Source organism: Macrosteles quadrilineatus, unplaced genomic scaffold (genome assembly GCF_028750875.1).
Source record: "Macrosteles quadrilineatus isolate MER2022 unplaced genomic scaffold, UCM_ALF_1.0 Scaffold_9__3_contigs__length_116548681, whole genome shotgun sequence".
NCBI classification, from domain to species: Eukaryota; Metazoa; Arthropoda; class Insecta; order Hemiptera; family Cicadellidae; genus Macrosteles; species Macrosteles quadrilineatus.
This window is the reverse complement of record NW_026542602.1, coordinates 2535318-2557975: the sequence shown is the minus strand read 5'-3', so window position 1 is coordinate 2557975 and position 22658 is coordinate 2535318. Positions and strand designations below refer to the sequence as shown.

The 22658-nt window shown below is 35.5% G+C and overlaps 2 protein-coding genes across 2 annotated transcripts; one reads left to right on the top strand and one right to left on the bottom strand.

The window, feature by feature from the left end:
* The first annotated feature begins 1654 nt into the window (after positions 1 to 1654).
* LOC129002262 (neuropeptide CCHamide-2 receptor-like) lies at positions 1655 to 11415 on the top strand. Its single transcript, XM_054429940.1, has 2 exons — positions 1655 to 1700; positions 10307 to 11415. The coding sequence occupies exon 2, from the start codon at positions 10309 to 10311 to the stop codon at positions 11413 to 11415; it is 1107 nt and encodes a 368-aa protein (XP_054285915.1). The 5' UTR covers positions 1655 to 1700; positions 10307 to 10308.
* Positions 11416 to 12429: 1014 nt separating this feature from the next.
* On the bottom strand, positions 12430 to 21922 carry LOC129002830 (syntaxin-8-like). Its single transcript, XM_054430910.1, has 7 exons — positions 21586 to 21922; positions 19121 to 19306; positions 18455 to 18541; positions 17884 to 18029; positions 17090 to 17182; positions 13498 to 13599; positions 12430 to 12758 (listed from the first exon to the last, which is right to left on the bottom strand). The coding sequence occupies exons 1-7, from the start codon at positions 21615 to 21617 to the stop codon at positions 12700 to 12702; spliced, it is 705 nt and encodes a 234-aa protein (XP_054286885.1). The 5' UTR covers positions 21618 to 21922; the 3' UTR covers positions 12430 to 12699.
* Positions 21923 to 22658: the final 736 nt, after the last annotated feature.

Below are 22658 nucleotides of genomic sequence, written 5' to 3'. Positions count from 1 at the left end.
AATGAAGCACGGTATTTTGTGAAGACATGTTAAAACGCGTGTCTAAGAGGTTTCTCATGTCCGCCATTGAGTTTTGATGTTCGGAATTGGACCATACACATCTGATGCATTTTTGAGTAGGTGACTTCTAGTTTTTATACATTTACTGTGTATTTAATTGTACCTACATGCAGCTTATAAGATATAAACTTTTAAAACACTCAAGGTTTTAAAAGTTTCACAAGTTTCTTTTCTGGTGAAATTCAATTAATGCTCACACAAGATGCTAGATCATCCTGAACTTTTGCCAAGAACTTGTAAAGTGAAGCAATTGAGATTTTAGCTTAATTGAACGTTATACATTGAACGTTACTCTAAATCTAATGTACATTTACAACTAACACCTTTTTTAGTCCAGCACGTTGAGAATGAATTTAATAGTAATTTATTTGAATCTGACTGCACAATAATTAACTTAAATTCAATCCATGGATAGGATAACTACCAGACCAAAACAGCTGATCTATTATTATCATTGTTATTAACTACTAACTAGGCAAAAATATTCATAAAGTTTTAAATACTGACAACAATTACAGTAGAACTTTACGCTCAATTCGTCTGTTGAAAACTCCAATTACCAGATGAAACAGAACCGCAAAGAAATACAAACCAAGAGTGTTTGGGGTTGGTTTGTTGTCAAGTTGTGAGTGTATCACAAAGGGTGTTATTGACTACCACACCTGCGCTACGATATTGTTGTTCGGCCACTGGCATTTGTTGATAAACACTGACCCGTCATACACAAACCATTACCGAGGTTTATTTTGGTCGGAGAGGTCGCTCTTATAAGTTACATGTTTCATATCAAGTTCTTCACAACTGAAGAACAGTTTTAGCAAAATTATGTTTTATAAAATGGTTAAAATACCGTATTTCATTTATATCTATACGTCCTTTAATAGCAATCAGATAATGAAATGAAATTTGATTTCATTTTTATTATTAACTTGAATAATAATCCGAGTCATAAAACTTGCTGAGTGAAAAAGTTTAGGAACTTTTACTAAAAAGATTCAGATTTTCTTTAAACAATCTTATGGGTTTTTGAATTGGTTTAGATTGAAATTACATTATTGTTTGTTTATCAGAGTTATATCAATTTTAGATTATGCCTATGTATTTTTGAGCTTACATTCTCAAAGTCCAATTTCTAGGGCTCTGACACATACATCATGAACTACAAAACAAATTAGAAAATTACGTAATAATTAAGTTTTGATTCACCAAAAACTAATTTTAGAACTTGGCATATGAAGGTGAATTTTTTCCTCATTCCCAAAATATATACAGCAGTTCAATCATATTAGTTCACAATTAAATGTTCTTACTTATACCAACAGATTCTTACACAGATATTACATTGAGTAGACTGTAATATTATGAAAATATTAAACAGTATTATCTTTACAATTAGGCTTGAGAAAACACGACCCCAAAAACTTATTTGAAGGTTTGAGGAATATGAGTGGCGATTACGTTAAAGGTTTGTACACGTCCAATTTATTCCATTGGGTTGTCTGGGCAAATCGTTAGGCTGGGCTAGCTGTTGAGTGTTATGTATACTGGTGAAAGAGACGGAGACAGAGAAGTGTGTATTGATAGTTCAGTCCAACCTCAACTGAGGCGAGGGTAAGAGCTCAACTTTTTTTGGAAATAAGGTTAGTATTTAGTTTCCTAATTTGCTATCAAATTATTTATTACTAATTATAACTAATAAATTAAGTTTTGTAATATTGGAGGGTGTTTAAAACTTTTTATATTTTTCCTTAAGCATTATATGATACATTTGACAAAATTATTTAACTTTATTGATACAGAACAACAATATGCATTTAATATTTGATATTGACTACAAATATTTTATAAATCCAACCAACTTTAAAAAAAAGAAATAATACCTGATGACAGCTTAAAATTAAAGATTCAATATGGTAAATTAAAAACAAAAAAATCTCATTATGTCAAAAAATGTCCATTGTTATTTCAAAATCTGTTAAAATCTAAGTGTATAGCAAACTATAATTAGAAAATGAATAAGAATTCTGCAAATTAACAAATATAGTATTAGCATAAGAGTTGAAGGTGGAAACCAAAAAACTTGTGAACTTTTGCATCGACTGAAAATCTCAAAAGCTTTAGAATGGATTATCTGTAATTTTTGTCATGCCTAATGATGTTAAGTCTTAACAGTCAATAATGAGGCCATTCTGATGTCTTCACTCTAACTGCATAATCAGATGCCAGGAGGCATACACGAGTATCTAGTCAACTCAGAGTACCTACACTACACTTACCGGAATATTTTTTTTTCAATTTTTAAAACAAAAAAAAACTTGTTTGTGAATATCTCATTGATAAACAATTATACAACTCATTGTGCACAGTACGCATAAAAATAAAATTTCACGACTCTGGTTTTTGTTTGTATAAAAACTACACGACATGTAGCGATTTCCAAATGTCTTAATTTATTTTTCTGCATGCGCCTCTACAACAGATGTTAATGATATACATTGTAGACTAGTTTTAGACTATTGTAGACAGGTTTATTTAATCAGGTGTTATTTAAACACTGTTGACTTCCCTTTTCAATCAAGATTTTTAGATTGTTTTGCAACTCGTAAATGTTTGAACTCACAGTAAAATGTGTTTGGAAAAATAAAATATATAATTTTGCAATACATTACAATATATTGTGACCAATTCATCTCTTTTTACATTATCATCTCCGGTTTTTAGTAGTGATAGTTAGACCATTAAGTTCTGTTGGTATTTTTTACAAGTTTTAACCATTACAACATTTATTTTTAAAAATAAAATTAAAGTAAAGAAATTTGTTAAATTTTTTTACATTGGCGCTTTACAATATATTTATTTTCAAACCATAATTTGCTTACATATTTTTATTTATTTTTTTTACTTATTCTAGCGGTCTTTGCTGTAATAATTTGATCAATTCAGCCAGTTTCCAATGCAATGCAGATTCTCGAGTAGAAGAACAAGACGGTGTGGTATTTGTTTTATTTTTAACCAATGATAAAGCGTCCATCAAAACTGAAGTTACTTGAGTGTTTTCGTACACCAGTTGTAAGCATAATGGTTATGGATGTTTATTTTGAAAAGCAGACTTCAATTTATAGCTGCTGTACCAAACTTTGTATAGCTAGAAATTAAAAATAACCCGTCACAGCAAACCTGCAGACTAAGTGAATTGCCATCTACCTTGCTAGAATTCCACTAAATTATTCCCTTAAAGTCGTCAGATTTATTTCCTATTTAATTATCATTTGATTTTAATGAGGTTTGCTGCAACAGGGAAGACAATAAGGTGTGTTCTTTTTTTAACATTGATAACTTAGTATGAAGTAAACAAAATTTCCATATTTCATTAATATGTCCATAAACAAGCAAGCTACAACAGTTTATTAATTCTTCATAAAAATAACAATTTTAAAATTTTTTGAAATATCTCCGTAACTGTCAGGCGTACAACACCGCTTCAATATACAAAATTATTTATTTCCCTAAGCTCTACCAAATGGTTTGGAAAGAAATTGTAAAATTTTGTGGTTTTAGGGTCAAAAATGGGAAAACCCATTTTCCTCCCCATAAACCCCTCTTCCCATAGTCCGATCATGCTGGTTCACGAACTCGTTCAAAGAGATGTAGGTTTACACGTTTGTAAAAAATTCCATAAAAATTGGATTATTTATACATATATATGAATTTGAACGGATGGTGTTTTTGGCCTCTGAGGACATTAAAACGAAAAAGTAAATCGGTTCCGGGTCCAAGTCCTACTATGAGACCTACATTCACTAAAAGTTATTTTAAAACCTCTAATTATAAACCCGTTGTTAAGATCAGGGTTTTGTACGTAAGAAAAAATTTTGCTTATTTACTTTTATCGAAGGAAGCAAAGAGAGTTGAACAATGGTGGTGAAATAGCTTTTAGAGAACTATCAACAGAAATGTCCGACAAAACAAAAACATTTCAGATGGAATGGCGTTAGATGATAAAAGAAACAAATATAAGAAATGGAACATTGCTGGCATCCCACACCGTTATATTATTCGCTACTAGTTTAAATTTTAAAATAATGTTTTCCAACCGTCAAGAAAAAAAAAATTATTATTCATTTGTTGTAAAGCTAATTTGTCTCATCTCTTGGGTAAAATGAATCAATGAAGTTAAAGACATCAACTGCAAATTTTTATCTCTTGTAACTTTGCTGTTGACTGAATTTTGATTGGTTTACCTTAAATCTGAAAATATTTATTTTTAATTTTTGTATTCTCGTTGTACTGTTGTATTTGTCACTTCAAGTTCACTTCTGTGTAGGCTCTCCCTATTTTTACTTTTTAAAATAATTTTGATTTTCTTTTGAAGTGTTTCTTTTCTATTTTTAGTTACTTTTTGTGTGTTTCTTTCGGACTTTCAATAAATTTCATATAAGTTAACACATTAAATGAACGGGACGAACTCTGTCTTGAAACCTCCAATTCTAACCTATCATGAAGACCATAGCTACGCATCAACAAGTCAAAATATCTCTACAGTCAACAATGGTAAGCATCATATTTTAGACGACTCATCGGCACCACCAAACAAAATTTTCCTCCCAAATTCATCACACCAATTAGAAGTTAGCACAATGGAACTAGAAAACAACCAAGAAGGTGAATCAAGTGATTTTCAACTAGTATCCAATAAGAAAGCTAAATCATCATCCTCCAACTTCCAACACACTACGAAGCGATACAAAACAGTAATACAAAACAGGTTTAGTCCTTTAGCATCCACTACCGACAATGACGAAACTGACGAATCTCCTAACTCTTCTGATAAATCTCGCATTCCACCCATTTTTCTTCATGACTCGAACAATTATCAAGCTTTGATCGCAGATCTTGACAAAGTCTTAACGCAAAATTATTTTACTGTGAACAAAGGTAGTACCATCAAAATAAATGTGTCTTCATCCGATGACTTTCGTGCACTAACAGCACATTTTGACAATTTAAAAGTACAATATCACTCTTTTTGTTCTCCTGAAAACAAACGTCTCTCTGTCATAATGCGGAACGTCCCAATCTCCCTTTCTGACGAAGAAATTCACACGGAACTTAAACGAATGAATCTGCCAGTTCTTAAAGTTACTAGACTATACAACAAAAATAAATATCCAATACCTCTTTGTGCAATCGAGCTCGAGGACTCCGACTCTGGCAATGACATTTTTGGCCTTGAATTTATTTTCCATTCAAAAATTCAGATTGAACTAAAGCGAAAGTCTAAATCTATCCCTCAGTGTATTCGCTGTCAACGCTATGGACACACTAAAAACTATTGTAAACTTGATCCCCGTTGTGTTAAATGTACAGGAAACCATTTATTTTCAGATTGTCCTAAAAAGAGAGAAGATCCAGTCCAGTGTGTTAACTGTAATGAGTCGCATACAGCTAATTATCGTGGTTGCCCTTACTACCTCAGCCTTAAATCACGAGCAATCAGCAAAAGAAATCAACCAACAACCAATCAAACGGAAATCAGCCATAATCAAGTTCAATACAACTCCAGTAGTAATTTTCCTGCTTTGCCAACCAAAAACCGCGATCCTCCAATAAGTTCTCAAAGCGAAAACTCTGCTACCCCACACAAAAACGTATGCTAATGCTACAAACGGATCGAAACATAAACGTACTGAAACACAAACTCCCCATCCTGAACCTGAAAACTCAGAACACGACTCTCTTCACCCTATTTTAAAATCACTATTATCTCTAGTTAAACCTTACCTCCCTCAAATTAAATCGTTCATCTCTCAGTTAGTATCATCTATTTTCCAGAATGGATTATAATTTACACCCAGTGAATAACTTAAAAATACTTAATTGGAATGCGAATGGTTTGAAGGAAAAGCGTTCTTCATTTATTGTTTTTCTAGCTCAGAATAAAATTGACATTGCTTGTATCACAGAAACCCATCTGATATCAACGGAAAAATTTACAATTCCAGGTTATCTCGTTTACAGATCAGACAGGGATGCGCCTAGAGCGTCTGGCGGAGTTGCCATTGCGGTTAAAAGAAACATTGCTCATCACTCATTGTATCTACCTCACATGAATAACCTAGAAATTACAGCCATAAAAATAAGAATAAACAACGGTGATATTATTTTATATTCTGCTTATCATGCTCCACGGTACAAATTTTCAAAAACGTACATTGAAAACCTCTTTTCAGATAATACTCCTACTATTTTACTGGGCGATCTAAACTGTAAGCATGTAGCTTGGGGATGCCTGAAGACAAATCCAAATGGAAGACTACTCTTAGCCGCTGCTACTGCCTACGGAGTATCAATTGTTGTCCCAAATGAACCTACTCATTACTCATTTAACCACAATGTCAGGCCAGACATTTTAGACATTGGATTGTTTAGAAATATGCCTCACCCAACACACATGACACCACTAATTGACCTTGATTCCGATCATCTACCAGTCATTCTTTCATTTGACGAACCACCTGAAATAGAACTTCCAAACGAAAAACTTATTAAAGGGGTAATCGACTGGGAAAAGTTTAAAGAATGCTTTCATGAAAATTTTCTCCTTCCTCGCCAACTAAAAGATAAAACCCAAATAGATGAGGCTATCGATTTGTTTGTCAATTCCATTCGTCTCTCAGTAGAACAAGCAACGGTTCGTCAGTTCAAACCTAACAAATCGTTTTTGTCGATTCCTCGATACATCCTGTCGCTTGTTAATTTGAAGAATAGACATAGAAGATTATGGCAACGCTACAGAACTCCTTCTTTTCGCAGAAGATATAATCAGCTCATTAGACGAGTCAAATGGGAATTAGACCGATTCAGATACGAATCTTACAACAAATATGTATCAAATCTGTCCTCTGATGACAACAATTCCTTATGGCTCGCAACTAAACGAATATTGAAAGAACGCACCCCAATACCCAGTTTAATAAACAATGGTCAGGTATATGAAAGCAAAACGGACAAAGCTAATGTTTTAGCCGATTACTATCAGCGTTCATTTCGTCCAAATGATGAATTTCAAGACCCTGAATTTTCAGCTCATGTTGCCACAGTTAATTCCTGTCCACTTATCACGGTGGAACGGCCAATTAAATATACTTCTCCATCTGAAATCTCTAACTTCATCATGTCGCTAAGAATCAAGAAAACTCCTGGACACGACGGAATACCTAACATTATTTTACATAATCTACCACGAAAAGGACTTGCTTTCCTTGCTTCTCTGTTCAATGCCTGCCTCACAAAATCATACTTCCCGCGAATGTGGAAACATTCTCTCATAATTGTCATCCATAAGCCTGGAAAACCTGCATCGCAAGTAAATAGTTATCGCCCGATTAGCCTCCTCCCCACATTGTCTAAATTGTTTGAAAAAATCATTAAGCAACGCCTAGACTCCTACGTAGATAGTGCTTCCCTAATACCTCATCATCAGTTTGGTTTTCGCTCCCACCATTCCACGACACATCAACTTTTAAGAGTTTCTGAAGACATCATTAAAGGATTTGAAAGAAAATGTCATACTGCTGCAGTTTTTCTTGACGTAAGTCAGGCCTTTGACCGTGTTTGGCACGATGGTTTGTTGTTTAAACTAAGAAAGTTCGGAGTCCCCTCCTACCTACAGAGAATTATTGAAAGCTTCCTTGAAGATAGAACGTTTTCAGTTAATATTGATGGCTCCCTATCAACTGCCAGACCAATTCAAGCCGGAGTCCCACAGGGTGCAATTCTTTCACCTCTATTATATAACATTTACACTTCTGATTTGCCATTGTCAAACCATGTCCAAACAGCCGTGTTTGCTGATGACACCCTACTCTACTCTACACACCATGACATCGAAGTTGTGGCCAATAACATTCAAATTTCCTTAAACGATTTGGTAGAATGGTTCACAAAATGGAGAATTGCCATAAATCCGACGAAGAGTGAAGCGAAGATTTTTACCCTCCAAAAACCGTTAGATCCTCCAAATTTAGAAATTCTAGGTGAACAGATTGCATGGAACCCTCCTGACCAAGCAATAAAATATTTAGGTGTATACTTCGACCGAAAGTTAAATTGGAAATTTCATATAAATAAAAAATTAAATTTGGCTTATGGCAGATTATCAAAATTATTTCCTTTAATCAACAAAAAATCATGTATGTCTATGAAGAATGGAACCCTTCTATACAAAATACTTCTACGTCCACTATTGTTATACGCCTGCCCAGTATGGGGAACTGCTTCATCAAGCTCTATTCGGAAACTGCAAACATTTCAAAATAAAGTTTTAAGGATAATTCTAAAATGTCCCTGGTATTTTCGAACCCGCCAAATACATTTAGAACTGGGAATAAAACCTATAGAAGATTTCATCAAGAAAGTTACATCAAAATTATTTACAAAACTTCCATTAACCAGCAGCATTGGTTTTTATAACACAGGCCAACCTTCTGAAATCCAGAGACTCCGACTAAAACCCAGATTGCCTCAAGATGTTTTGTTATAACAATTTTTTTTTTTCCATTTGTGTTTCATTGGTGGACAGTGCCTTTACAGTCCGACCCGCTAAAACAGTGACAATAAGTGCCTGAGGGGCTAGCCATAGCTGACCTCTACCTATGTTAATGTAATTAATAATGTTATTTTTGTCTTTCTTGTATTATACCTAACCTGTATAGCAATGTAATGCTGATCGGTTAATAAAATCTTAGAAAAAAAAAAAATTTTTGTATTCTAAAGTCTGTCTTTATCATCATGTGTATTCATACAATGCAATTTTCAGTAAAACAGGAAAAAAATTGAATCAAAATAATATATTGCCCATAAACAGTTAGAGTTTAGCTGTTTAAAGTGCTCTTTTGCCGAGACACTGTAATTTAGTCTGAGCATTACTCTCACTGCTCTTTTTTGATGTTTTAATATTTTATCTAGATTGATTTGAGTTGTTGCTCCAAATAGACGGATACCAAAGGAAATATGTGAATGAATATATGCAAAGTAAATGTTTTTTTCAAAGTTTTGACATCAAAGTACAGGAAAATTTTTAAGGGCTAAAATCCGAGAGCTGATTTTTGAAACTATTTTTTTATATGCTCATTCCAGTTCAAATTCTTATCTATTGTTGGACCAAAAAGTTTGTGCTAGTCTTTTGCTCAATAAGTTGTGAGTCATACATTATTATTGGGTGATTAGAATTTTTATTTTGTAGTGTTTTAAATGCAAAAAACTTGTTTGTTTTGTTTATTCTTCTTAAGCTAACATTTTTTTTGAAAAGATAATGATTGTTTTAGCGATAAGTAAGGCATAATTCATCTTTATATTATTTGACGCTATTCATTGTATAAAAACTTGTAGGTACTGTGAACAAATAAAGAGAATTTTGAATTTGAATTTAAATGTGATAAAATTTGTTGTTTTTTTTTTTTTTATTTAATTTTAGGTTCTGGCACACCAGATAACTGGCCGAATTTCCAAGTTCTAGGAAAGCAGAAATTTCTGTTTGTTCCAGTGTAGGAGAGGAAATCATTAAATTAGCATCGTCAGCATACAGGCACAATTCACTTCTGGGTTTACATACTAGGGCACTGCTTATTTCCTTTAAATTGCACAAAAATAGCGATGGCCCTAGAATAGACCCTTGAGGTACTCCATATTTTATTGTTTTAATTTCTGAGGCAGTTTGAATAATTTTATTATTTTTAATTGAGCAATACCAACATATTGTGTTTATAACAAGCTTTAGATAGGTCCATGAATATGTTAATAATTGTTGTTTCCGTATAAGAGCAGTGTATAATTGCAAAGCTGACTGTTGTATCCTCTAAACTCAATCAATAACTACATCTCTTGAACTCAATCGAGAAATAAGTCACAGATATATCTCCTCAAAGTAGTTAAGAAATTTGCCTAGTTATTTTTCTTGAATTTAGTTGAGATAAATGCTACTGACCCTCCTTAACTCAAGCAAGGAACATGTATCTGGAACATGTATACAAGGAACTGTATGATGTTAAGCTGACATCTCTGACACCTGAGAATCTATTGATAAGTACTGAAAAACTGTCACTCCGCCAGTTAAACTAAAACTAGATAGTCAAGGGAGACATTAACCATGTTTTGTAACTTATCAGTCCTTCCACAATACTCAGGCAGAGCGGTATAGCTAACATGTCACAAATATAATGTACCAGTGTATGTGTACCTGTTTCAGACATGGAGGGCAACACAACACTCAACGATACCAACACGACACAAGACACACTCAGTGCTACCAACCATCAGGACTGGACCCCTTACTGGATGAGGCTCGAGACCTACCTCGTCCCGGCTGTGTTCGCCCTCATCTTCATCTTGGGAGTTGTCGGCAACGGAATGCTCATCGTAGTTTTCTTACGCCACCGTAACATGAGGAACGTTCCCAACATTTACATCTTCAGTCTTGCACTCGGAGATCTCCTAGTCATTGTTACATGTGTGCCATTCATCTCCATCATTTACACATTTGAGTCATGGCCGTGGGGAGAGCGGATCTGCGTAATATCCGAAACTACTAAAGACGTTTCTACCGGAGTGTCAGTTTTCACACTGACGGCTCTCAGTGTAGAGCGTTACTGCGCGATTGTTAAGCCCATGAGTCGTCACATGTCTACCAAACCGTTGGCTATTATAACATGCACTGCCATCTGGGGGGTTTCGTTCGCGTTTGCCATTCCTGCTATGGTTTTCACACACTGCGCTATGATTTTCATAAAAGAAAATAAGTCGTGGATTACGGTTTGCACCCCTTTTCCGTCTCCTGAACACGGTAAGGTAATGGTTACCGTTCAGTTTCTCATTTATTACCTTATTCCTATTATCGTCATTGGGTTCTTCTACTCGTTGATGGCTCACCACTTGGTCTTGAGTATGCGATGTCTCCCAGGGGAATGTGGCCAAGGCCAGTCAACTCAGATACTTGCGCGGAAAAAAGTAGCAATTATGGTGTTAGCGTTTGTGATAATATTCATCATCTGCTTCTTCCCCACTAGGTTTTTCTTGATGTGGGTCTATTACAATCCAAATTGGAAGGACGACTACAACATGTTCTGGCATGTTTTTAGGATATTTGGATTTTGTTTGGCTTTTCTCAACTCTTGCGTTAATCCGATTGCTTTGTACTTTATTAGTAAAGCGTTTAGAAAATACTTTAATTACTATCTCGTATGTTGTTCCCATTCCAGACTGGATGAATCTGCTTTTGCTCCGACAAACAGTTCGATAAGCCGTCGCCAGAACTCGGTGCTATTAACAACTCTTAAAGATAGCCTTGAGAAAACCTAGGTCTGTGTGGATAACCTTCTATGTGTAGGTACTTAACAGTGTTCACGCAAAATTATTACTTTGACTGCATGTTTGCACATGGTTAATTTAGGCTACTATTGTTTACTACTTAAGGCATAAAAGCACAAGTGAAACATTCAGTACTCATATTCGCACAAATAACATTTGAAGAATCTATAATGTGTATTGTACTTTTAGAATAAGGATGAAGATTTATTTTCTTTGTTTACATGTATAATATTTGTTTTCATTTGTTGTATGAATCCTATTAGTCAATAAATAGTTTTGATATTAAAAATGTGTTTACTTTTGATGGGTTGGGTGTTGGTGACTTTGTTACTATCTTGCAATTTCATTGGTTGGAAAAAAACAATGTACTGAGGTAGCATATATGATATGAGACATATATAATGTTTGGATCAGTCAACCACCTCAATTTGGTCCAAACTAGGGATGAACAGGTCAGCCTGTGCTTATCTAATCTATATTTTGACTGGGATTTGAGTGTGTGCCTGCAAGTTTAGTACGTTAGTGTAGGATGTAGGGCCTATGCATACTATAAAAGCAAATGACAGTTTCCAAAATAATTTTTAAGAGAAAGTTTGTACAGAATAAATTCATTTGTAATGTAAAAATAAACTTTAACTCTTTACAGTTTTGACCAAACAGTCAACAAGGAGCAATTAAATAAAGGCTGTACCAATTTGAGTAATTTAAGCACTTTTCTAACAATGGTTAGATACAAAGCACCAATAATTAAAAGTATCCTTCATAGAAAGTAGGCATAGCATAGCAGGACTACTTTCCTTTGAACAGACTATACTTGGTAATGATACAGTTGACTTTGTGATACAGCAGTTATATTGTATTGTATTAAAACTTTGTAGTTTCAATAGGTAAAATTATCACCCTGATTCAGTTATTATTTAATTTCAGAGTGAAAATTTAGGCTTTATCATACAAGTAATGCAATTGTATTGACAAACTTAAATCATTTATATTCAAGAGGAAAATAATACAACAGACATAACGAGTATACTTACAAGTAAACAATTTGGTTTCTTCATAACAGTTTTATAGCAAAAATATACATTAAGTAGATCCCTACGTCTTAGACCAATTAAGTAATTACCAGTAGTAATAGTATAATAAATAAAATATTTTCAAGCAGTAATATCATTAACAGTTCTAACACTGTTTATTAATAGGATAAAAATGTTCTGTTACACACAGCAAATGTTGGGTGCACCTTTATATCACAGGAATGCATGTCTTGGAACTTTACTAGAGAGTTCCGACAAACACGATGGCAACAAACAGCAACAGGATCACAATCCAGTAGCCTAGAAAATAAAACACCATCATTGTCATACAAAAATAAATTAATCTATTTATAACTGATATCGGTGAAGTTTGAATATAAATATTGATTGCATTAGCATATTTTATTGATTAACTCGTTCACTACTGCAATAGTACAACATTTTTCATTTATATGGACCAGAGACGCACACATGCAACGGCCGGTTTCTACCCATAGACTTACATCGCATTTATGCAACGGTGTCCCAATGTTTTTAAAAAGCTTATATCTTTGTAATGGTCTATTTGATTCTCTGCAGTGGTCTACAGGGATGTCTGTCGGATATGTGCATCACTTGGTGTGTGGATATGATGATTATTCATATGGTAGTTGGCAAAACTGTTTTTTACTTTACTGCATCACTGGCTCGTGGTCTGTGTGTACTATTGACCAAGTGACACCCGATCTATGTGTAATATTAACATGTATGTCTCGGTTTGTAGCAATGACCACAGCGTTGCATATATGTAGCAAGCTATAGCGAACGTGTTAAACTAAACTATTCCTATGTCCTTGGACAGTTCATAAGGCTAAAATAAAATGTATCCGGACAATCTCTTTATCATCCCAAGGTGACATGACTCACTAAGTTCAGCTCAAATTGAACATTTTAATTACAGTAGAACCCCGGTTAACCGAATTCGGGTTAACCAAAACCTGGGTTAACCGAAGAGGTTCCATAAAATAATACAGGGCTAAACATAAACTTCTGATCTTACCACACGTATTGTCCGTCCTGGTGATGACCTGAACGTGAGAAGTTTCTCGTTGTATGGAGACGTTTGTCCGATCCATCGTGTTGGTAATGTTGTCCACCAGTTCTGTAACAGGATCACAAGCGTACATTAGCATTTTATTTTATTTTATTTTATTTCCAACGGCAGCAGCCAATTTACAAAGATAAACATGATGGTTGAATACAACAAAATAGGTAAGCAAAATTTGATGATAAATATAAGTTAACAAAGATATAACAGGTTATAAATATCCAAAGCGTAACAACAACAAAAAAATAAGATTAACAAACAACAATAAATACTCTAACATAGCAACAACAGAAAATAAAGATTAACAAACAACAATAAATTAATTACTAGTCTTTCCCAGAAAGAAGAAGAGAGGAGGCCTGCCGACGAACCTGCTGAAGTCCATCGAAAAACAGGTCACACCCAGACGCAACTCGATTTCCCAGGCGAGTAAACCTTGCGAAAGGACTGTTGAAGTCGAAGTTGGTTGAGTGGTATCTTCGACCCAGCAGATCTCGAGATCTTGTGTTTGTAGGCACTCTGAGGTCGATTTCAGCTAGGAGATCTGGACAGTTCATGTGACCATTGACTATCTTCCAGAGAAGAATAACATCAGCCACGTCACGTCGCAGGGCAAGAGGTGACAAGTTCAGATTGCTGGACAGTTCCTCCACAGGCACATCAAGATAGGCAAAACCCAGCCGGACACCAACCAAACGAAGAAAACGCCTTTGTAGAGCCTCCAGTCTCGTCCTATTGCCAACAGTGTAAGGCGACCACACGGGACTTGCATATTCCACTAGCTGTCTCACAAGGGAACAATACAGAGAGCGAAGAGCAGAAGGGTTGTCGATGCCTCTGGAGAATCTTGCTATGAAACCAAGCATCTTGTTTGCTTTGTTACTGATGTGATCTATATGCCCAGAAAATCCCATGTCGCTGGAAAAAATAACGCCTAGGTCTTTTATACACTGGGACCGTGGAATGGATGTACCAGAAATGGAGTATACGTACATGACTGGGGATTTGATGCGGTGATAGGTTATACAAGAGCACTTACTGGGATTTACAGACATGTTATTCCTGACACACCAATCCTCAATTTCAGAAAGGCTATTTTGAATTTCTTGAGAGTCTTCTGGTGTAGACACAGTAGTGAAAATCTTCAGGTCGTCAGCAAATTGTAAGGCCTTTACAGTTAAATTGTCTAGTAGGTCGTTGACAAAAACATTGAAGAGGCAAGGTCCCAGCAAAGAACCTTGTGGAACTCCTGAAGAAGGTGAGAACTGAGTGGAAGTGGTAGAACCAATCCTCACGACAAGAGAACGTTTTTGAAGATAACTAGAAATCCATGACAAAAGAGGTTCAGCCACTCCGTAGCCCAGCAACTTAGACACAAGAATTGTATGGTCGACCTTGTCGAAGGCTTTTGCCATATCAATGTAGGCTGCATCAACTTGGTAGTTCTTGCGAAAGGCAGACAAGACATATTCTTGAAAGAGCAGGAGATTGGAGACAGTAGACTTGCCTTTCATAAAGCCATGTTGGGAAGGATGGATTATTTTGGATAGAAAAGGATTCAGTCTATCTACCACGATACTTTCAAAGACTTTGCCAATTGCCGGCAGAATAGTGATTGGACGGTAGTTCCGTATGTCGCTGGGATCATTTGCTTTATGTAAAGGAATGATAAAGCCCGACTTTAAAGAGCTAGGGAAGATTCCTTTGTTAAGTGATTCGTTGAACAACACTGTGAGGGGTTCAGCTAAGAGAGATCGGCAGTGATGAAGCATAGATGGCGGTATATTGTCAATTCCAGCTCCCTTTGTAGTGTCCAGATTCTTAAGCTTGCTGAGAACTTCTTCAGTTGAGGTTGTTATGACACAGAGAGAATCGAAGACGGGATAGCTAAAGCTAGGTGAAACTCGTGACGATGGAGAGTAGACCGAGTTGAAATAACTGGAAAACAGCTGACATATGCTTGTTGTGTCACTGGCTACTTCGTCATCCAAATGCAGACTAGACGGCATGTCAGGAGTATTTCTTTGAGCCTTAACTAGTCCCCAGAAAGCTCGTGGATTAGAAGATATGTTTGATTGAACATTGGATAAATATCGAATGTGGCATTCACGAGACAGCGACCTACAATTATCTCTCAGCCTTGAGAATTCATAATAATGGACAAGATTGAAACTTCTCTTGAAACGTGCATGCGCAGCTTTCTTTTCAATAATGCATTTTTTTAGGTCATCATTAAACCACCTAGGGAAGCGTGAGATACCAAATTTCTTCATCGGACTTGCATTTTTGACGATTTTCTCTAAGGAACTTTCCAAAAGATCAAACTTTTCATCAGTTGAGATCGGCTGGTGAATAAATCCCATATCTGCTTCCTGAAGGGCTATAAAAGCAGCGGGGAGGTCACATTTCCCCAAGTTGTAGCCGCTGTAGCTGTTGTCACAAGTAGAAGGCATATAGCACTCAAGAGTAAGGGACAGAGGAGGGTGATGAATTTCAGGTTTAATCAACCAAATTCAACCAAGCATTCAAGCATAGTTTACAACCAAGCATTGATTATAACTGTCCACGACAAGAAGAATTCAACAACAGCAAGGGATTAAAGCTAATTAGTAAAATCTGGTGCTGTCCCCAGACTACTTTTTGTTTACACTTCTACAACAAAATTATTTAGCCAATTTCAATGTTTGTGGTTTCAAAAATATCACCCTTTGTCCTAACATTTGAGTGACTATGCACTCGAGCATCCCTATCTTAAATAATTGATAATTCCATATGTTTTGAGGTTCTAATTTTTCCCCCTAAATAGCTGCTCTTAAAATATGAGTGCTGTAATCTAGCCAGAAACTTTTATTGCACTGTTGTAAGAAAACAATTTTTTTATTAGGCCTACTGTAGCTTCAACTGGGGTTATGTACTATTCTTGTAATGTTTTTATACTTTTTTTACCTGAGGATGGGCTCAGATTCCAGATCCCAAAATGGGAAAACTTAGTTTTTTACTAAGTATGAAAAAGAAAATGCCTGCAATAATCTGTTAATGAGAGTTTTCCTAGGTACGGAAGCGGAGCGCCGAGTGCGGCATCCGCTATCCTCTCTCCTTGAGGTAATTTAATGGTAATGTTTTCCTAAAAAGTGGAGCGAACCGCCATTAAAATCGCTTATTTGCACTCTGCTCTCAGCATTTTGCGCTCCACTTCATTTAGATGGTAAACTCACCATCACCAAAAATGATCTTCAAACAACGTAGACCTGCTATAGTTACCATACGGTAGTAAGACACAACACACTTCACAAGAATTATAAATCTGTGTTACCACTACAGTACAAAAGTATAATTTTACCAGTTTAATTCGTCCTTTCAGTCATTATTCTACATTAATTATCGAAAAGGGTTTGTCTGAGGCAAAGCAGAATTGAATGTGCATATAGAGCACTTCAAATCATTAAATACTAGCACTGAATATGTAGGAGTAATTTTGTTGTTATTTTTATTCAAATGCATTTATTGTTACCTGTTATAAGTTTAGCTTCAACTTAAAACTTACCGTTTTGGTAGTCCACCTCATTTCCAATAGTACGGGCAATGTCTTTTTGTCTGGAAATAACTTGTGAAAGCCTTTCAAGTCCATCTTCTTGATCTAAAAACAATTTCATGTAATGTAGTTTTAACATTCACAGTAATTATTTTAACTTAAACTCCTGAGTGTTAAAAAAAATCATTTTTTCTGTATAGGGAATATAACAAACCAAACTCAAGGCAACCAGCCAATAGCAAAGCAGTGCCAACATGAAGGCTGGTAAATAAAGAAGAGGGTAACGAAATTGACTAGGTAATCTAGTAAGAAGAAACACAGTTTATTCCAACACAACAAGGTGTTCCGATGCCAGATTTTAAGCTCATTGATCATGTTAAAATTTATTTGTCATAGTCTACATTAAATAAATTCTAAAATTGTATTTAAAATACCTAAGTTTTTTTTGACACTGATATTCTCTATTATGATTGTTCTAAAGTCCTACAGAAAAATTATAAAATAAAGGGATATTTAATAATGAATATTGAATGAAGCACATTTCACTATAATAGGTCTAGAATAAGTGTATTTAAATTTAATTGCTTCACTACTGGCTGGCCACTGTTGAGGCTACTAAATCATACAAGTCTTGCGTTTATTACTAGCCTAGACTTGTAATTCATACACCCCAGACTTTGGAAGAGTTGGAAGAGGGGCGAGTCAAACCCCAACATATCCACAAAGTTTTAGGAGTTTGGATCACTTTCCGCTAAGAGTTGTTGGTGATTCCTAAAAGTGCCTTAGAAATAATACGTAAAACTGACCTCTCATAAGTCTTTGCTGATGCTCTCTGATCTGGTTGTTGCTTTGCAGTAGAGGAGCTGTATCAGGTTCTTCATCAGAAGCCCATCCTGAAGACTGAAGTTCACCAACTGCTCCCATCAGACTGCGTCTTTCCTCTTCCCCAGATCTATTAATCAGTTACCGGTATTCAATTAACAAGGTTTGAGTTCAAAGGAAATCGCATATGCTTTGTATGGAAATCAGCAGATGCTTTAGTGTTAAGGTTTTAGGACTATTTTTTTTACCTTGAAGTATAGACAATTTTGTCACATCCTTTTTTGTAACAAAAATGCTGGTCAAAAATACAAGTAATGCTGTGCACTATACAAGTAGTAAACAAAGTTAATGTTACTACTAGGACCTACGGGTAGAGAGCCATCCCAAAACTCTAGAAGCCATTGTTTGTCGAGATTGTAAATAGTGTAGTCGTGAATCAATTACTGAGTTATAAGAAAAAAACCAAGAACCGAAATCTGTAATCTAAATTTCAAGATCATATCAGTAAGCTTACACTTAATCTATGAGTGGCAAGGAAAACACCTGAGAACTAACCTGGAATTAAACTTCTGAGTCAGCTGGATGATAGAGCTTTCCAAGCTTTCTACTAGTCGATATCTTCTCTCCTTTTCACCGTGAGTTCTGTCGTTATCAAAGTCAAGGTTTGGCTGAGAAGTTTTAAATATTAATCATTAATTCAATAATTGTTTTCTCTGTCAACTACAATTCCTTATAATGTTAAATAGTTCTATTTAACATTTGATGAGGCTTTAAAGTTATCTCTGTTCAAATTTGGCTCAAACTGAGTCATTAGAAGTAATGCAATAGAATTAAGTAAGTGGTAGTTGATCCAATAATGATTGTAATATTTGTAGGAACATATTTTATTTTGATTATTCAAAAGTATTACCTGTTTATTCAGTGTTCAAGTTGACGTCTAGATAGTAGGTACCGTCTTTGACTATTCAATGGTACCATACTGGTACACAATTTTTAGTTGAAAAAGATCCACGTAAAAGAGAACCTAGTTTGGTTACTTTAGGTTATGAAAAATATTTAAAAAATGTTCTTCTATCATTAACTTGTAATATTGAATTTAGTGGTCAAATATGCATACATTAAAATGGCCAATTATGGTTATAAGCATTTTTAATAAGGTCTATCGTATGATTATTTAAGTTGTCAATGATATCAAAGAAAGTGTCATCTACGAAAGGATACAGTGTAAAATCATCTTCTAGCTTCAGTTTGAGATTCTTTACACTTGTCTCAAACTGTTTAAGTTGCACTCTGATTTTCGCTGATAGTAAATCATATTTCTTCGATGTCCTCGGTTCATATGACCTTGTGTTGAGTAACTCAACAATGAATCTGTTTTCTGCCTCACACGAGGCATGGTCAGACAACCTGAAAAAAACAATTAGTTCTTAGCACATATAAACCGTTAAGTTGTAAATTAAAACTAGTAGGCCTAGTCAGTGCTCAATTTGGGGGGGAACATGGTGGCCTATGTCTTACCATGCCACCTACGGTAATAGCTACTTCCCTAAAGGGAAATTCGCTAAAAAATCTTCCTGTTTTCATATTTCCCTTGGACTACGCCCCATGGGCGTCATAACAAAGTCACAGCCAGCTGTCTCCAAAGTGAAGAAGTTAAACTTTTGACGTTTTTAAAAACTCATTGAAATGGATATCAATTGACATGCCGGTTTTTCCTGATTGGAATTTCAACTATATGAAGTGACATTTGATAGTGAGGTTAAAATCTGCATGGGAAAAATTTTGGATACTCTATGGCCTACCTGCACTTCTTCAAGGTAAGCTAGCTGCTATTCTCCTTATTCTACATTTCAAATTCTGGCCTAGAACCTTGCCTTGACCAAACTATGGTTATTTCACAGTATTGACACTTGATCCTATGATCCGATCTTGCTGGTTCGCAAATTCATTCAAGTCTAGCTAGATCCTGTCCTACACTTTCACGTCAAATTTGATCGAAATTGCTATAGTTAGGCCTAACGATGTGTTCACGGACATGTACCTAAGTTAAGATAGCCAGATAGCCTAAGCCCTAAACATGTAAGTTATACATACAAAATTTAACGAATCCATTAGTGTTTTTGGCCTCTGGGCCCTGGAGACATAAAAATGAAAAATTAAATTGGTCTCGAGTCTTGGTCTTACCGTAACTTACCACATAACTTCATATAATAGCTTCTTCCATAACTTATATGATAACTTAGTTAGGAAGGATTTTGCAAAAAAATATTAATTAGCCTTAGTTGTCAAGACCTAAAATCTGTTTCATTCTCTATGCCATTTTAACCCTGTGCTTGGTCTTAGAAATCCAGTTGTTGGGGTAAAAATATACCATAAGGAAACACTGGTTATCAGGTACCGGTAACTTAAGTTAAATTTAGGCTATGTGATCAGATTTTATAACACCTCATTTACAATAGGACAAAAGCTCTATTTGATGTATCGAAGAAGTCAATCCATCTACCTTAATAGGCCTGGACTGGTTTAATGTGTTCAGTTAAGAAAACAGTCTAGGGTGATTGTTATAGGCCAACCAAAATATCACTAAGGGGTTCAATAAGGCCTTTCTCTAACTTAGGCTAATCAATCAACTGTGCACTGAAGAATCAGATAAAGTAAGTTATAAGTTAAGTACTTAGGTTTTTGTAAGACTAGACTACTTACGTCAATAGCTCATTGAATTGTGAATTTCACTTCATGTTTCAGTACATGTTTCGACACATTGTCATCATCAGCTGAGTACTAACTAGTGAAGTTTTTATTCACCATATGGCTTCCTGTCCCGACCCGCGGCGTGACCGTGTGTTTTGTTTGAGCAGGCCTGCATGTCTTAAAGCTTTACGTGTTGTAAATGTATATGTTCCGTGTCGTGTCGTATTCGTGTTAGGTGTTTATTTAATTAAACAATGACGAAGCCATATGGTGAATAAAAACTTCACTAGTTAGTACTCAGCTGATGATGACAATGTGTCGAAACATGTACTGAAACATGAAGTGAAATTCATGATTCAATGAGCTATTGACGTAAGTAATCTAGTCTTACAATAATATCTACAGCTCAGGGGCTTAACAATGAATTTAAATACTTAGGTTTGTCGGTAATTCTGAGCAATTACTTGGTCAATCCCAATTTTTTTCATATTTTACTACGGTCATCAGGAGGTTCTCAGAAAGCAAGAAACATATAATTCAAGCCCCGCAAGGTCAAGTTAGGTTAGGTTAGGTTAAGTTAGGTTATTAATTAACCTAACCTAACCTAACGTAACGGTACTGTTACAATTGGCCTTAGAGATGTATTTGAGACAAAAAAAAACATAGAAAAGTTAGGTTAGGTTAGGTTCCATCACATAGAAAAGGATTGTCGGAGGAACCACTAGCCATAGCCACAACGGTACTGTCACAACTGGCCTTCCGCGCGTCTCCCGCAAGCCACTGTTATCGCTTGGACTTTGAACATTCTTATCGCTCGGCAACCTGTACGATGGCCTTGCGGGCCTTGAATTATATGTTTCTTGCTTTCTGAGAACCTCCTGATGACCGTAGTAAAATATGAAAAAAATTGGGGTTGACCAAGTAATTGCTCAGAATTAAGTTACCGGTTTGTCAAATAATATGCCAAATGGAAACACAAGCTACTTATATCTTACCATTTATCCATTTCAAGATAGGAGAGTGCCATTAGATCTTGATTCTAGAAATTTAGGCTAGATGGATAGATGAATAAACTGATACAGTTAGGCTAGTAGGATGATTTCTCCAATCAAGAGTATTGTTTAGTTAGTTTGTCTAATAACATCACTAATAAGAGACGAACCAAGATAACATAATGATGAATCTTAATTATAAAAACAACCTACAACAACTTCTTAAATCATTTAAAACGACAAATTCTGAAGGTAACTTGGCATCTTCGTTTGTTTCCTTACGATTTGGTGACACTAAAAACTGATTGAGACAAGAAAATGACACAGTGACAGTGACAGTGACAGTAGTAGTAGTGGTAATAAAGTTGTCTTGTCGTCTGCCAATTAAATATTTCTTTTTCCTTTTTGTTTATCAGCAAGGCTTGATGTCATGTAGCTTAGAAGAATCTCTGTCTCCCAGATCCGTTTCTCGCTCTAGTTAACTCTGAAACAAGATATTTTGTTCAGACTATTTCGTTTCGGTGTTGGTTGGCGTTGGCACACCTGGCAAGCTGGCATGCGCATGGCCGGGGCGGGATTTACACTCAGTGTTGCAAAAAAGCGGGTAATTACCCGAAAAGCGGGTAATTTAGTTACCTGGGGGTAATGCTGCGGGTAATGGCAAATAGGTGGGTAAAAAGCGGGTAAATGACAACTGATCAAATATTATTTTTTTTCTATTATTACTTATATTTCACTAGAAGAAAAATATTTCCCTGTGTTTTTTTCCATTAAAGTTTTTTCACAGACTTTTTATTGTTTTACACTACTTCTCTTAATCTTCATCAGTTTGGTTCAGTTCTCACTCAGTCACTAGTAGTGTAGATATAAAGTCAATGCGAGTAGGCTACAGCGTTCAGTCGGTTCGGTTCGGTTCAGTTTCAGTCAGTACGGTTGTTTGTAGTCTTTTCTTTTGGATTGGAGTGGAAAAACTTTTGGTTGCCTGGCCTTAAATGCCTGATCCGTGATCCTGATCTGATCTCACTCTCACTTCACTTCTCACTATACTACAGTCAACGCTGATACCATGGTGGAAG

Bases quoted from the DNA above. Each gene is read 5' to 3' on its own strand.
- LOC129002262 (XM_054429940.1), top strand. From the start codon at position 10,309: ATGGAGGGCAACACAACACTCAACGATACCAACACGACACAAGACACA.
- LOC129002830 (XM_054430910.1), bottom strand. From the start codon at position 21,617: ATGGCACTCTCCTATCTTGAAATGGATAAATG. The intron at 17,183-17,883 runs GTCAGTTTTACG...AATTGTTTTTAG, and splicing joins TCAGCAAAGACTTATGAGAG to ATCAAGAAGATGGACTTGAA. The intron at 13,600-17,089 runs GTAAGTTTTAAG...ATCCTGTTACAG, and splicing joins TGAGGTGGACTACCAAAACG to AACTGGTGGACAACATTACC.